Raw genomic sequence first — 16,444 nt, forward strand, 5'->3', positions numbered from 1 at the left:
TAATCTCTAAGCTTTTCAGGTCCAGCTGACTAGTGAAACTTTGTAAACCGTAGTCAACTCTGTTGGACTTGTCTTTGCCTGGACGCCAAACGACCTCTTAATGATAAAGGATTTCCAAGTCCATATTCTTTTTATTTGCTAGGAAGGAATGAAGTGCAGGATCTAAGGGGTACATACCTGCCCGAAGTGGTTCTGAATGTGGATGTTGTGTACTGATTTCACCATTTAAAAAAACAACTTACAAACTGGTTGATAGAGAGACTAACCAACTGTACCTCCTGTTTTTCCCAACTGTACCTCCAGGTTTTTTTGAGACTTAAAAACTAAAAGAAAAAAAAACAATGACGTTTATTCACTTGTAAGAAAAAAAAAAAAGAATTTTATAATCACCCAAACCGATCTTACCAGCTCTATTTGATAACAGCATAACTCTGGGGTTGATTTGAAGAAGAAGAAAAAAACGCAAAGATACACAAAAATACACTGACAGGACTCTTGAACATGGTGTAAAATCCTTGTCTTCTGTGTAGAATGTAGAGTCGTTAAGATGTCACTGTGTACGACAAGATAACTGTATATCTGTAAACATGTACAATAGAGTCACACATAAATGCATCATTCTCTGTCTCTCTATAACACTTATACCAGTCTGCACCTGCATTATGAGAGATGGTGGGAGGTGTTTGGAGCGTCACAGCTTCCCTCAAAACTGACCTCTGAACGCATTTCTTACCCATCTACCCATTTTAGTTCCATTCTTTTATTTTGTGCTGTATATTTCAGAATTACCTCTCAGAATCCAAGGCTGACTTTAGTAACTAAAACCGATGTAGGGCAAAAAAAAAAAGAAAAAGTACTAAATAAATGAATGATCTATAGTGAAAGTTAGTGTTTGTCTTTGGAGTTCTTTTAATTGTTTTAGAGGGCAGACTTTTGTCATCAGATGAGGGTTCTTCCTTTCTTCGTCCCAGTGAACACAGACTAGCAGTGCTAAAACAAACTTAAAGGTCTATGGAACTCACACAATGCCTGAGGCCGTCCCAGCGAGCCTCCCCGCAGCCAGTACAGTACCTCATACTGGTGACAATAGCTCAGCAGACCTGATTATAAGACCCCAACCTTAACCACGCCAATACAGTACGGTGCTTCTACTCATAGGGCACTTCGAGGAAGAAACAACTTTTCACAGTAGCACTGGAAGTTGTAGTTTGTCTGTCACGGCTTGTTTTAGTGTCAGGAGTATCTTTTCTTTTGGTTTTTAGAGCAGTTTTGAAGTAGAGGCCCTTTTCTTGCGTCACAGAGGCCTCTTCAGTTCAGACCTCTGTATCTCTTGTGTTTTTTGGATCTTTAGAAGCGCAGGTTTCCCTTCGGCGTGTTTGTTTTCCGGCATCCTGGTTGTTGAGACACCTGTGAGGCAGCCGCTGTCTGAGGTGAAACTTGTCAAGACGGTAGTACACTTTTAACATCCAAGGATAGTTGTTTCTAGGTTTTTGTGGGGTGTTGCTAGGCATTAATATTCAGTACCAGAAAAACCACACAAAGTACACACATCACTGAGGATGTACAGTGTTGTTAGTCATATCACATGGTGGTTGGATAGTTTAGGCTTTTATTTAATAAAAATTTCTGTTGATCTGGGTTTTTTTTTTCGTCATTTACACTGATTTAATGATGCATTTTTTTTATTTTTTTTGTCTGGGGCAGTAGATGTGATTCTTTGCTTTAATATTCATTCCTGTTTGATCACTACCAATAATGCTAGCTGTTAAAATGTGGTTTTTAAAAAATGATCCTAGCTTGGGTTTTCAATGTATTTTGGAATCAGAAAAAAGAAAAATTCTGTTGTTTGACAAGCAAGAAAGGTTGACAGAGTATCAGGTCTGAAAAAAGACAAGTTGATTATGCATGTTCTGCTTTGGGGACTGAACAGCAAGGGCATTTGACAACCATTCAAAAAGGAGAGAAAAGCTATCGATTAGCTGAGGAAGGATTCAGTGAAACTTCTGTCAGATGTGTGCAGAACCAGAGCAGTGTTGTTTTTTTTTGTCCCATCATCTTGTTCAATGAGAACACACAAAGCATTGCATGAGACTGTTGTAGGCGATCCAGTACGTATTACACTTCATATAGCACTAGACCTTCAGTAGTGGTTTTACATGGATCCATTTCTTAACTGCATTTCACCATTTGGGAAAATTCCTTTTGTTTCCTCAGTAGGTCAAAAACTCTCCTGAGTCCTACATTTCCCATGGGCCAAAAGGTCCCAGACAGCTCAAGGTAATTGGAGACTGTGCACCTGACAAACATATGATCCTTATTTAACACATCTCGTGGATCCATGCCTCTCTGGTACACAGCCATGATGTTGTTTTGAGTTGTGAGTGAACTGTATTGCTGAGCAACCTGGATCTGAGCAATAAAGAATATTTGAAAGAAAAGTTTTTTTTTTCAGGTTTGCTGTTTCATCATTCTTTCTCCTCTGAAATAACTAGAATATATTTATCCTATATATAAAATAAACCATAGAGATGTTTCGATACCGATTCCAATACCTGGACTTTCCAATCTGATATCAGTGCATTTAAAAAATAGAACAATGAACTTGATAACAACATAATAATAACTATGTTATCTTTCTTATTTTTGGCCATCTTTGTTGTGTTTGAATGTGGTTTAGAAAATGTTTCCCTTCGCCTTGGCAAAGGTTCTTCAAATGTTTTATGAGATTGATTAGAGCTGTGATTCAGAACACTGGTTCCATCCCTTGAAACTGGACTTTAAAGCTTGAAATATTGACAAACTGCTGACACGTTAGCTCTGGCTAAAACTACGCTCCTGAAAATCACGTCTTCTATGCCACAGAACTTGTCAGTTGTAGTACAGCGCTACTGCTGTTTTGGAATGATGGAGAACAACTTATTCCTGGGGAAAACAAAATTGTAGTTTTCTCTGGGTGAAACTAATATACTGAAAAAAAAATGGTATCCAATCGTTACATAGATTTGTTTACTTGCAGAGGCATTTCCAATGCTAGTATCGGTTTATCTCTTTACATGTCTGGTGAAACAAAATTGCAGACACAACACTTGCATCCTAAAGGTTCAGTGTGTGAAGTTAGTGATATCTAGTGGTGAGGTTGCAGCTGAATACCCCTCACCTCACCCTGCCTTTCCAAACATGAAAGAGAACCTGTGGTTGCCTTCAGTTGACATAAACCTAAAAAGTTGTTTAGTTTGTCCAGTTTGGACGACTGTAAAAAACATGGACCTGAAATAAAAAGTATTTAAATATAAAGGGTCTATTATAGGGTAAAGAAAACAACAATTTGTACAATTTACCTTTAACCCTCATGAAGACAGTTTTAAAATAAGACTGGATGCAGCACAGATGCTGCAGAACCAGGATTTTGTTGAAAACAAAATCCAGCCAATTAGAATCAAGACACAATAAATCAGGGCTTAACAATTAGTCCCCAAAAAATAATTTAATTCAATTGCAACTCGTTATCATTGAATACTGTTTTTTAGGCCAAAGTCTGGTCATTAAATTACAAAACTTTCAGTTCAGAGATGAAAAATATTTCAATACAACCATTCTTTCATTTACAAATAAAAATAATTCACACAAACCCAACAAAACAATCATTTGAACAATCACAAACATGAGTAGGCCTTTAAAATGTTCATCCTGGAGGTAGAAGTTTGAATTTTAACTGCATGTCAGGCACTTTGAACACGAGCAGGTTCCACTGAAGTCATACTCGTATTATAACAAGAGTGCAACCTCTCTTCATATGAATATAATACATTCATATATCTTCCATATAAACAAATGTTTAAATTTAAATTGCACTGTTACAGTCTTGTCATTGTCTTAAAAGCTGAGATCCCTTTTCCATGTCCACATGGCTCCAGAGACATAAAAGAGGCTGTGTTTCCAAACACCAAGGAACAAACTCATGACCAGAACAAATCACTGGACCTTTTTATCTGTGACGAGTCCGTTCTGTGACTGGACATCCAGTTTGAGATGTTTCTGACTGAAGCGGCGGATGAGAGCACTGGGCAGCAGGGCCATGCAGGCGATGGCGAGCAGCTGCAGCAGTCGCTCCCAGGAGAACAAGTTGTCCAGTGATGATAAGTCAGACAGCATGACGCCCGTCTGGACACAGATGAAGTTGTACGGCAGGAGACCTGTGAAAGAAGATCACCAAGAAACTGCAGTGAGACATGTGATGAAACTTTATTTGCAGCATTGTGAGAAACATATTGAATTCTTGTTTGAATTGATGTGCTCCTGACTGACTGTTTACGGAAATATACAATACTGTGAATGAAAAAAGATCTTTAGATCTTAAGGATGTAATCTTAAAACACTGCTACAAAGACGCTTTGGTTGTATTTGCATTTGTCAGCTATAACAACATCTGACAATCAGCCCTTTGATATGTGTTTTAAAGCAACAGTTATAACTAAAGAACAACTAAAAAACAATCTAATCTGATTGGTGAATACATGAAGTATGTGTGACTTAAGAATGTGGAAAGTGTGTGATCACTTAATGACAGTTCTATAACAAGAGGTGTCCCATGTGAGCTTACCAATGAAGACTGAGCCGACGAAGAAGGTGATGGGGATGTTTACAATCGGGGCAGACATGTTCAGAAACCAGTTGGGTGTCATGGGAAAGAATCTTAGGAAGAGCAGGAAGAAGAGCAGACAGTCCTTGTTCTCCTCCACCTGGGAGTGACATTAGATGTTAAGAAACTATGAAGGGACAGTACACCCATATTTCTGTCATTTCTCCTTTGGTTGTTAATGTCATATCACGTTGTTACAGTTCAGCATCAATGATAGCACATTATAACAAGCTGTGAAGCTTATCAACAGGAATTAAAAAAGTACCATCGATCTGTTACCTCTCTGGATAAACCTACAAGAATAAGAACAATGAACATGTGAACCAGCATATTAACAAATGCTGTAAATGCAGGTGTTTGTTCTTTTTGATGAGAAAATATACCATCCAGTTTTCTTAGTGCTATTGTCATAAGAGTATTTAAGGATAGATGTGTCCATATCAGCAGCAGCCATCTTGGTTTTCCTGTTAACCATCATATCAAGCATGCTCCCTTTTAGTTTAATGATCAGTCCAACCTGTTTAAAGCTGGATGAAAATCTTTCTGATAAAGAGAGGGGCCGACTTGTCTGTAGGAGTAAATAAACATGAGCTCACTTGCTGGTCTGGTTTCCAGGCTTAGTTTGAATGAAAAGATGTTTAAATGTTGTTGCAGATGTACCTTCCTCTGCAGCATGGAGACCTTATCAGGAAAGAAGTTCACTATGTAGTTTTTTCCAAAGGCCTGTGACAGGAGGTAGCACATGGTTGAGCCCACAGTGGTGAGCACACAGGCAAGCAGCAGTCCTTCATATGGTCCAAATATCGCTCCTGCAAGAATGTTCTGCACAAAGACAAGCAGAGACCGAAGACCATCATCAGTGCACATGTAACAATAAGCTCTGACACACTCTGTGATCTAATAGTGGTTTGGGGTGTAAGACACAGGGTGAGAGTTATTGTAATTTGCATGTGGTTTGTGGTCTTGGGCTTTTTTTATGTGCTGCACACTCAGCTGTGCAGACACCCTAGTGCTCAGTCAACAGTCCAGTATGGCTGCCATACACAAGTAAATATGACCTCCCTTTGTTGTTTGCAATAGATTAATGTTATTATCCTCTATGGTATTTCTTTAAAGAAGAAAGCCAAACCACACTTAACATGCACGTCCAGTGCCATCTCTCCTTCCCTAAGCCTTTAATGCAAGTCAAAAATGTGTATAAATACCAAGCATAGAAGTTTGAATATATTCAATATTGTCATTCTGCTACAGTACATTGAGAATGAACTTACCAGGAATGAGGATCCAGGAATGGCAAATGACTGCTTGTACAGATATGCACTGCAAAAGAGGAGCAGGACATATCCAGTGTGCTCCATCTTGTAAAACTGCAGAAGCTCGGCCAGTTCCCTCAGCTCGTCCAAGTCGGAGGGGAACTTCAACCTGTGGGAACATCAAACACTGACGTTAGTGACATCCTCCATTCGCCCTGTACAGAAAGTCAAAATTGCTTCATTTAACAAGAGCAAAACACTAACAACAATAAGCATTTAATGGGAACAAACATGTACTATTTCTCATTTTAAAATCTTAATGAGCTTTAGATTGTGTTTCTCTTGCTGCTGAAGTTGATGAATCCTGTATTATACACTCAACTTGTAACTTTCTGGTACACAACATACAATGAGTAGAGGGGCGTTTCAGTCCTAGAAGGGCTGTTAGGCTTGAGACTTGGTTTCAAGGTTAAGATTAGCATTAGGTTAGGATGAAGCTCGGGGGTTAGCATTTAGTTGTGATGGTTAGGGTAAGGGGCGGGGCGATATATCATGTCATAGGGTATCCTCTCTGAAGGCATGCTAACATTAGCTAGCTAGCGACTGTAATATAACTGAGGCTTTTATCTTATACACAACTCTTCATACCGCAGCTATAGGAACTAAACATGGAAGCACTTTTATCTCCTGTTGCTACCAGCTAACGTCCGTCACCTGCTGACTTCCCCGGTGCTGTCAGCGCTCTGTGCCGGGTCCGCATGTTCTCTCTGGGCAGAGGGCGGAGGAGGGGGTCGCCGGGGTCCCGGGGGCAGGTAGAGGGACAGACAGTACAGGTACAAAGTGGCTGCAGCGACCACAGCGATGAGTCCGACCACTGAGCGCATGTTCCTCACGTCAACAACCAGCGAAACACGCACGATGCCGCAGCTTCCGGCTGTCAGCGAGAGAGACGGAAAGAGACGACCGCTGCACTGACGTCACATCCTGTGTGGACGCAAATTATTTTAAATTTTGAGCTCAAATATGTGCCGTCATTGATCAGATGTTAAATGCATTATTTGGATAAATGATTTAAACATCGGTTTTTTATTTTTTAAGTACATCCACAGAATAAAGAGAAATAAATGTAATTGAGAATGTTACTGCGACTCTAGGCCAGGTGGGGGCGGTAGTGCGTCGTTTGAAGGCGGAAGCTGAGAAGAAGAAGACGTTGTGTAAATATGATGTGTGGCATGGCTGCAGGGAAAGTGAAGTTTCAAAGTTCAACCTGCACAACAGACAGACGTGCGTCGACACTCTGAGTTGAATCCACAACATGGCTCAGCTCACTCGTGTCTCAGGGTCCGTTGGTTTGATCACTCTTCAGAATCCTCCCGTCAACGCGCTCAGGTGAGCTGAGGTCCGAACAAGGCTGCAAAGAAGATCTGTGTTTGTTCTGTGGGAGGATTCACTTCAGCCCCATATGGCACACTGAAGACAATAACTGGATTTTGTGAACTGTCAAATACTTTGGTTGGATAAATCAGTACTGAAGGGGAAATGCATTAACTCAAGTACTATACTTAAATACAGTTGTTATAATACTTTATACTTATTCAATATATTCCACATTAAATTGACGGCTACAGTTTATTTTCAGATCAAGATTATCCAAACAAAATGTGAGATGTAATTTTGGAATATGGTGTAATGTTGAATATATATAACAGTATGACAATTGGTTAATATGAGCATGGCTTTTTTACTGCCACCATTTATAATAATTATGATGATAATTAAGTGTCATTCTATTCTACTGCAAAACAAATACTTTATTTTAACTACATCTTGCTGATTATACTAAGTTTGAACACAGGACTTTTACTTGTAATAAAATATTTACGCTACTATGTTTACTGCTGCTTTTACTTAAGAAAAGAATCTGAAAACTTCTTTAACCCCTGACCTGAATAAGGTTTATCAGAGGGCATCTGAGACTCAGCTTATCAGCCTATTTGACAGTGAAAACTTAAAAGCACCTTGCACAAGACATAATCACTGTTTATCTCAAATGTTTAGCAAGAAAACTTTTAAAATATCGAGAATTACATGCAGAGTTTGGTGTATTGGTTACAGCTGCAGCTCTTCTGATTCTGGAAGCCGGAGATCATGTCTGATATTCACAGTTCAGTTGTGTTTTAGTTCAGTGGGACTACACGGTCAGAGCTCCACTCAGCACATTCACAGACTTTTTTTTTTTCTATGTGAAAATTACTTAATCACTCAAACGCAGAGCCCAAAAAGAATAAGTCACCATATGTGGCAGCAGGCTGCACTTTTATTCAATAAAAGTTACATAGTGTTGCTTCAAGTCTAAACTTAATATAACTAATACTGTAAACCCTCTATCATATTATTAAATACAGTGCGGCGGTGAGACAGGGTATCGTTGACACGGTGAAGAGAGCACTCAGTGACCCGGAGGTGAAGTCGGTGGTTGTCTGTGGCCAGAATGGAATCTTCTGTGGGGGTATGAAGTTTTTTTTCTTCTTCATTATCTCCTGTAATGTCACAGTTACGCCACACATCTTGTCATGTCCAGATGAAAACTGCTTTGTCAATGGCCGTAGCAACACGATTGAAAACATCTTTTGAAAAGTTATCACCCCATGACATTCTGTTCGCAAATAACGTGATGTCTTCCCTTCACTGATTTTCATAATGTATCAACCACATTTCATAGATTTAAAAATTATGACATGGGCTACTCATGTTTATTTTATGAGTGCAAGTGAAACTGTGATATTAGATGAATTCAAACTGTTGAAGAACATTTTGTTTATTCATAAGAATATATATATATATATATATATATATATATGTACATTTAAACAATATATATCGTAAAGAAAATATTCACACTTGAGATACTGAAACTAATGGAATCTTGAAGGAGAAATAATAAAATGATTTACTGATTTTCAAAACAGTTATTAACACATTTTGTTCAGTAAATTGTTTTTAATCAGCAGTGTATGATTTTAACTGGGCATGTTGTGTAAAGACGATAACCAGGAGGATGTGGAACCAGATGCATCGTACCACTGATAACTTCATGATTTTATTTGCACAACAGGAGCAGACATTAAGGAGTTTGGGACCAACATGTCCGGGCCTCCACTTGTGCCGATGATCCACGCCATCGAGGTTGCAAACAAACCGGTGGTGGCGGCCATAGAGGGCAGCGCTTTTGGCGGAGGCCTTGAGCTGGCACTTGGCTGCCATTATCGAATTGCACACTCAAAAGTTAGTTCAGATCTCTCTGTATCTCTTGGCGTCTCTAAAATTTCAGAGTCATAAAAAGTATGCCAGGTGATTCTTGTTTAACCAGGTAGATAAAAAGGAAATGTTATTCATTCGAAATATCCATCTGTAAAGGCCTTTACATGCCAAAGAGGGCTGTTTCCGCGAGTCTCATCCTTTGTGTCCTTGCAGGCCAGACTGGGGCTTCCCGAGGTGACTCTGGGTCTGCTCCCAGCTGCAGGAGGAACCCAGCGTATGCCGAGGCTCATCGGGGTCCCAGCTGCCTTAGACCTCATCACCACAGGTAGCTAAGAGAGGTTAACCATGTCTTACTTTTATTGCGTTATGTTCACGAGTGTGGACAATTTTTACATTGCTAAACTAAGTATATATTTGCATTAGTAAATATGTAGAAACCACCATACGCACAATCGTCTGTTTTTCTTACAGTGTTGTTTGTCCATTCGTGTTTGCGTGTATTTTAATTGTGGTTCAAAATGAATGTAGCAAATATTCCAATATATTATAGCAATGAGAGTCAGTTGACAACATTGTTTTTGGCAGAGGCGTTGATAAAGACAGTACACCGGAGTTCAGGTGCAGTTACTCTGATGACCAGCAGATGTCAGTATTTGTTCACTTTTATTGTCATCTATGAAACCTATTGTGTCTTTAACTGGAAGTTTACTTCACGAATCACTTAAGTCAAACTGCAAATATAATTTTTTAATTTTTCTCTCTCTTTCTGTTTTTCATTGTATCTGATCAAGGCTATAACAAGGGAATGTTGCAGTGATACGTTCTTAATCACAAGGACACGGGATGCCTTTGTATGACTGTTAATCAAATAATGTGAAATATCGCATATCACCCATACAGGCGCTTGTCCTTCATGTCTCCCACAGGCCGCCATGTCACTGCTGCTGAGGCGCTGCAACTCGGAGTAGTGGATCAGGTTACTGCTCACAACACCGTTGATGTAGCAGTGAAGTTTGCTCTGAGTGTTGCAGGTGAGACTGTAAAAAAAAACCTTAAAAGAAAAGTAACTTCTGGTGTAAAATCCACTCACCCTTCACCGGTTTAAAAATTAACTCAGTCAAGAACAGAGATTCCTCCTAGAGCGGTTATTTTAGGACGAGTCAAGCATGAAGAAGTGTCGACATGTAGGCTGTGGAAAGTCAAAGGAAGCAGAAAAAACGTGGCAGGCAGATCCTCCAACACAGAAGTCATAAATGTTTCATGGCTCTGTCAGATGTGCTCTGATGTCTTCACTGCTTTTGCTGTATTATTCAGAAGGGCGAAAAGGGACAAACTTTCCTAGAATATTAATAATAAGCTCTCACCAGCCATTTATGAACATGAGGATACCCTGCGATCTTGAATCAGACCCATTTACTCTCATTTACTCGAAGGAATGTAAAGTGTGCCACGTCCCTGCAGTTTACAAGGAGCAACTTCTGAATCCAGTCTGTGTTGAGGGAAAACCCATTGAGATTTTCTTCTTTGTGATAACACTGACAGCCCACATTAATATGCTCAACTGGAAAATAAATGAGAGATAAAACTACATTTAAGACTGATTTTATTGTGATCCAAGAAAAAATGCAACATTTACTATATTGAAGTAGTGCCTAAATATGGTTATTTGCCTCATTGCTCAGAGTTAGATGTGAAGAATATCACCATTTTCGTGACCCTGTCCTGAGGTTCGATCACTCAGAGCACATTCGTAGGTGGTCTGGGAGACACGTGGCCACATTATTTTCACTGTAAACACAAATGTGTCCTGCACCACAAATGGAGGACCACTTACTCAGTTGACGTTCTCTGACCTGCAACAGCTTCACAATGAATCTCGCTCTCTTTCTCTCTCCCTCTATCTCTCACTCATGCCGACACAAAAACTTTGACAGAGCAGCCATGACAGTTATAATGAAAGCAGTATTGCCAGTGATAGTACAATGTGCCGGCAAGAACAGTGTATATATCTTATCCTCGTTATAGTTCTAATCATAATCCACCATCAGCTGCCACCACGATCCACAATGTGGCCGCATCCACGAACCTGTACAGAAGTGAGATCCGATCACAAGTGGGAACACGTGAAACATTCAGGACGCATTTTAACGTCAGGTGTGAACAGACAGATTTATTCTGTCCACTGCTGATCGGATCTCTCAGGACGGATCTTAATACCAGGTCTGAACAATCTGGTTCTGTGTGCCTCCAGGCTCTATGCTAACCTGTGTGCTAACCCAACTTTAGCTTCATCATACAGACTTGAGAGTTGTATCCATCTCCTTACCGAAGTCTCAGGAGGAAAAAGACTGTTTAAGACTGTTTTATCTTCTCTGGTGTTGTGAGCCAGTGCACAAACCGCCCACTCTGCTGTGGGTTCTCAGTGTTAACTCTGTGTGAGCACATGAGGAGGTTTCATATTCTGTTCAGCACAGCCCCAGCACTGCCTTGATGGTACAAAGGCCTTTGATTCTGAATAAAATGAGGAGGAGATGCTGTTTCTCACTTGGCAATAGCAGCTCATTTTTAAGACATTAAAGATTATATGAAATACATGTGAGCCCAATATTGTCCCTTCAGCAAACAATCTCAATATGTAAAATGTCTCCAAGAGTGGCTGGAAGTAAAAAAAACATTTCACACTCACTCTCAAAAGATGATTGTAGTCTTATGCTTTTCAGAAAAGCTTTTTTTCCTTGACACAACACTGCCAGGATGACTTTGAGTGGGTGAGAGACTGAGCATTGTTAGTAAAGCTGAGGCTCAGACATGAGTGAGACAGAAAAGCCAGCAGCACATGAGAAGGGAGATTTGGGGAGATAGAACTAAAAGCTGTGAAGATTTTGACGGATGCCGCAGCGGTCTTGAGTTGATTAGCAGGCAGGTTGAATGGGGACAGGAAGCGTGTGTTTAAATGTGCAAACGAGCGTCAGTGTTTATGTGGAGAGAGGCACAGCTGTTGAGTCGATCAACAGTTTTACTTTGTTGGATCATAGATGTATATTTATACAAAACATACCAAAACTAAGAACATACACACACACACACAATCCACAATCCACACGTGCACAGACTCAAGTCTTGCTGGTGACAAGATTAACTTCTTTACCCCGGCAGTCGCAACATCTGCCCGCTACATCTGTCAGAACAACCAGGCTTCCCACTCGCTGCACAACAAATCCACAGCTCAACCATTTACAGATTAACTGCTTCAATAATGCCCTCCGAAAGTACATTGGATTCACATTGCACACACATTGACATTTTACTGTGGACAGGGTGTACATTTCACTGGCCTGAAAGGACCCTTTTATTCTTCAGCTCTGATTTATTGATACGACCAATTGTATCAGACAAAACTGTTTGTGATCCGACAAAGTGGACTCCATGAATCAGATGCAGCGGCTGTCTCTTTAAGCTTTGCCATGGTGACCCAGTTTCTGGCCCGAACCTACAGCGGAGAGTGTAATTCAGTGGAGCTGTGAAGGACTCTGACTACTGTCTCATGTAATCATGTCAGACGGCACAGGAATGAGAATTAAGATGCTTTTAACAAGGTTTCAGCGGAGTGGCCTTCTTCTTCACTCTTTTTGTTCCCAGGCTTAAATCGCCACAGACAGAAAATCTTATGTTGTAACGGTTCCAGGCTCCAATATTAAATCGTCTCCTGTAATTTCACCTTGGAAATTGCTCCGGTTGCTCAGAGGCTAGAAAATCTGAAAAAATTCAATTTCTTGCCCTTTTTTGCTTCCAGAGTTGGAAACTTACCTACTCTTTTGCCCAAAGCCAAAATAGTTGCTTTTCATTTTGTTTCAGATCGTTTTATTCAAGTTGAATTGTACCAGTGCACTAGAAGAGTTCTACCAAATAACCTTGGAAAAAGTATTTAAACCTCTCTGCTCTTGGGGTGACTAGTGATCGAGTGTGCCTGAAACAGTAATTATACCCAGTCTGCGTGCTGACTGACAAATAGAGGAAAGTGGTCAAATGTGGTACCCAGTAGAAAAACAAGGAGGCATTTTACACTACAAAATAATCTTGCTTTAAGATTTAAACAGGCAGCAAAGGTCACAGAACTACAGATAAAAAGAATTTCTCTGGAGCCTCTTTTCTTCCATGTCTCCCTTTTAGAAAAACCGCTGGATGGCCGTCGTATAAGCACCTTTCCGTGTCCTCGCCCGTCCAATATGGATGCTCTGTTTGACGGCGTGATGCAGAAGGTGCGACAAAGTGCACGCGGAGCCATAGCACCGACTGCATGTGTCCAGGCGGTCCGAGCGGCTGCCACCCTGCCCTACGATCAGGGCATGGAGCGGGAGAAAGAGTTGATGGCCACTCTCTTCACCTCAGGCCAGGCCCGTGCCCTGCAGTACAGTTTCTTCGCTCAGAGGGCCGTCAGCAAGTGGAGCATGCCCAGTGGAGCCCGCTGGGACACGAGCAAACCTCGGCCTGTGCATAAAGCAGCTGTTATCGGTAAGAGCTTTTGTGCTTTTAAAGTTCCAGTTGTTTGAGCTGTCAGTAAGCACACAGACTCATCGAGCTATCTGTGGCATCTCCAATTTCATGTTGCCCACATAAGCCCATATTCGCAGTTCAGCTGAGTTCGGATGGATGAACTCTCTCTTCCCTGCAGGGAGGACTGAATGTATGACAATCTGGATATGTGAAGCTCAGCAGCTTGTGCATTAAAATTGCATGCTTTGGAACAAAAAAAAAACTATATGCTGCCAGGCTAAAACTATTTAAAGTCGACCATTGTATATTTTTCTGAAGTCAACATGTCATTATGTCTTCTAAGGGCTTGGCACCATGGGAAGAGGTATAGCAGTGGCCCTGGCTCAGACAGGGTTGTCTGTGGTCGCGGTGGAGACCCAGGAAAAGCAGTTGATGGGGGCCAAGCAGGCGGTGTCGGGCATGTTAGAGCGAGGGGCTAAGAGACGTGGTGTGGCCCCCGCACTTGATAAAATCTGTTACAGCCACGACATCCAGGCTGTGGCAGATGTCGACCTTGTCATTGAGGCTGTATTTGAAGACATGGCACTGAAGGAGAAAGTCTTCCAGCAGCTGTCTGCTCTTTGTAAACCAGGCACGCTTCTGTGCACCAACACCTCTGGGCTCGACGTGGACCACCTGGCCTCTCAAACACGCAACCCGGAGCTGGTGGTGGGGATGCACTTCTTTGCTCCTGCTCATGTCATGAAGTTGCTGGAGGTGGTGTATGGATCCAAATCCTCTCCTCATGCTTTGGCCACTGCCATGCAGCTGGGAAAGAAAATGGGCAAAGTCTGTGTGGCTGTTGGAAATTGTCGGGGCTTTGTGGGGAACCGCATGCTGAAGCCTTACAGTGAGCAAGCTTTCTTCCTGCTAGAAGAGGGAGCCACACCTGAGCTGGTAGATCAAGCTCTGGAGGAATTTGGATTTCCCATGGGCTTGTTCAGAATGTCTGACCTGTCTGGGCTGGACGTGGGCTGGAGGGTCAGGAAGGCAGATGGGCTGGGAAAGTCTGTTGGGGCGTCAGGGCACCAAGCTAGAATAAGACAAGGCAGCCGCTACAGCCCTCTGGGAGATTTCCTCTGTGAGCAGGGACGCTTTGGTCAGAAAACCGGTAGGGGATGGTATCAGTACGAAAAACCCGGCGGTCGGGTCGCCAGGCCTGATCCTTGGCTTCACAGCTTTCTGGAGGGGTACCGAGCCAGGCACGGCCTGGTGGCACGCCACATAGACCACCAGGAGGTGCTGGAGCGCTGCCTCTATGCCATGATCAATGAGGGCTTCCGCATCCTGGAGGATGGAATAGCTGCAGGACCTGAAGACATAGACATCATCTATGTGTTTGGCTACGGTTGGCCCCGACACCGCGGAGGCCCCATGTTCTATGCCAGCATGGTGGGGCTGGAGAAGGTGTTGGAGAGGCTGGAGTATTACCATGAGGCTCACCCCGACGTGCCTTACATGCAGCCCTGCGGCCTGCTGAGGAGGCTGGTGGCCAGTGGGAGCCCACCTGTCCACAGGTGGAGGGAAGTCATGAAGAAACCCCACAGTCAGCTTTAAATGTCATACACCTCAGCTTTAATATCCTTATACACTAATTTTAAACAATTATGAACTGGTTATGTGTTTTTCAACTTAATTATGATGCTTATTGATTTCTGATATTGTCGTTTTTGTGATGAATAATTTTAACATCTTTCTCTGGGAAGTAGCCTTGTGAGCCTGCACCGACTTACCAGTTTATGTGGGTCATCTGTACATTCCTGCACCATCCTATGGAAAATACAAAGGTAGTATAGCTTATGTTTCTGTCGATTCTGTGTCAGAGATTTTCATTCTACTCAGTACATACCGATTGTATTCTTGTTTCTAATGTCTTATCTGCCTCATGAATATAAATGGGTATTAACAAAATATTAGAAACATCTTTCCATGTACTGCAAGTACTGCCAAAGCGAGAACAGCTGAATGAAAACACCTCAATAGTGTCAAACGGAACTTAAATTAAGTTTTAGGATCAAACGTACAAGGGCACTAGTGTATTGGAATGAATTAGGTTTACCTAATAAACTGGTAATTCAATGGATAATAGCAGCTTGAAAAAGACTTTATTAATACCATTTATAACAAATATACACTAAAACAATGACAATGTAAAACACAACCAAAGAGCTGTGAAGTTGCTTTGACCAAAAAGTGCAAGTTATTAAAACAACAATATATCTAGGAAAATACAGTGATGTGATTTAACTCTGATGTGATCTGAACAAATATATATGAAAATCTCTATGTGCAGAAAAATCATCAAAGTGATGATTTTCTTATATAAGCCTTGTTTGGTTATTAATCAGTCATCTGTAATGCATATAATGTATAATATATATCATTCGATGCCTCAATAAAGAAATGTTATATACTGTATAAAGTCGTGTTAGTTTGGTGTGTGCATTATGTACAATATTACGATATTGATTGTATCCATTGTTTTAAATCTTTAGTTTTATTAATGTTCAGATCTCCTCAATGCGGGAAACCGTTGCATTTTAAATCATCTTCTTTAAGTTCATAGGTGAAATATTTATTTCTGGAGGAGAGAAGTGATGTTCGAGCGTGTGTGTGTGTGTGTGTGTTTCCTGCTGACTCAGCTGAAGAGGAGATGGAGGCTGAGACACACGACTCTCAGATGCTTTTATATAAATCAATGGGCTCGTGAGAATCTCTCGCCCCAGCACTGAGCAGATGTTCGAGCTGCCACCTAGCG

At 41.3% G+C, this 16,444-nt stretch overlaps 2 protein-coding genes across 3 annotated transcripts; one reads left to right on the plus strand and one right to left on the minus strand.

Moving 5' to 3' along the window:
* Nucleotides 1–3,465: 3,465 nt before the first annotated feature.
* tmem41aa (transmembrane protein 41aa) lies at nucleotides 3,466–6,860 on the minus strand. Of its 2 annotated transcripts, none has more exons than XM_020089796.2 (5): nucleotides 6,607–6,860; nucleotides 5,911–6,061; nucleotides 5,300–5,461; nucleotides 4,601–4,739; nucleotides 3,466–4,193 (listed from the first exon to the last, which is right to left on the minus strand). In XM_020089796.2, exons 1-5 carry the CDS (start codon nucleotides 6,774–6,776, stop codon nucleotides 3,973–3,975), a joined length of 843 nt encoding a protein of 280 aa, XP_019945355.2. In that variant the 5' UTR covers nucleotides 6,777–6,860; the 3' UTR covers nucleotides 3,466–3,972. The 2 variants fall into 2 exon arrangements, with proteins under 2 accessions (XP_019945355.2, XP_069389647.1); XM_069533546.1 differs by having other exon boundaries at nucleotides 5,236–5,461; nucleotides 6,607–6,852.
* Nucleotides 6,861–7,064: 204 nt separating this feature from the next.
* Nucleotides 7,065–16,108, plus strand: ehhadh (enoyl-CoA, hydratase/3-hydroxyacyl CoA dehydrogenase). The gene is made up of 7 exons (XM_020090283.2): nucleotides 7,065–7,281; nucleotides 8,298–8,401; nucleotides 9,008–9,177; nucleotides 9,367–9,478; nucleotides 10,080–10,184; nucleotides 13,324–13,665; nucleotides 13,991–16,108. The coding sequence occupies exons 1-7, from the start codon at nucleotides 7,208–7,210 to the stop codon at nucleotides 15,241–15,243; spliced, it is 2,160 nt and encodes a 719-aa protein (XP_019945842.2). The 5' UTR covers nucleotides 7,065–7,207; the 3' UTR covers nucleotides 15,244–16,108.
* Nucleotides 16,109–16,444: the final 336 nt, after the last annotated feature.

The sequence above is a fragment of the Paralichthys olivaceus genome, chromosome 10 (genome assembly GCF_024713975.1).
Source record: "Paralichthys olivaceus isolate ysfri-2021 chromosome 10, ASM2471397v2, whole genome shotgun sequence".
Classification (NCBI taxonomy): Eukaryota; Metazoa; Chordata; class Actinopteri; order Pleuronectiformes; family Paralichthyidae; genus Paralichthys; species Paralichthys olivaceus.

Coding starts and splice junctions, on each gene's coding strand:
- tmem41aa (XM_020089796.2), bottom strand. CDS start 6,776: ATGCGCTCAGTGGTCGGACTCATCGCTGTGGTCGCTGCAGCCACTTTG. Junction 4,740..5,299: donor TCTCCATGCTGCAGAGGAAG/GTACATCTGCAA, acceptor TGTCACTCCCAG/GTGGAGGAGAACAAGGACTG. Junction 4,194..4,600: donor CGTCGGCTCAGTCTTCATTG/GTAAGCTCACAT, acceptor CTTCTTTCACAG/GTCTCCTGCCGTACAACTTC.
- ehhadh (XM_020090283.2), top strand. CDS start 7,208: ATGGCTCAGCTCACTCGTGTCTCAGGGTCCGTTGGTTTGATCACTCTT. Junction 9,479..10,079: donor CTTAGACCTCATCACCACAG/GTAGCTAAGAGA, acceptor TGTCTCCCACAG/GCCGCCATGTCACTGCTGCT. Junction 10,185..13,323: donor GTTTGCTCTGAGTGTTGCAG/GTGAGACTGTAA, acceptor TCTCCCTTTTAG/AAAAACCGCTGGATGGCCGT.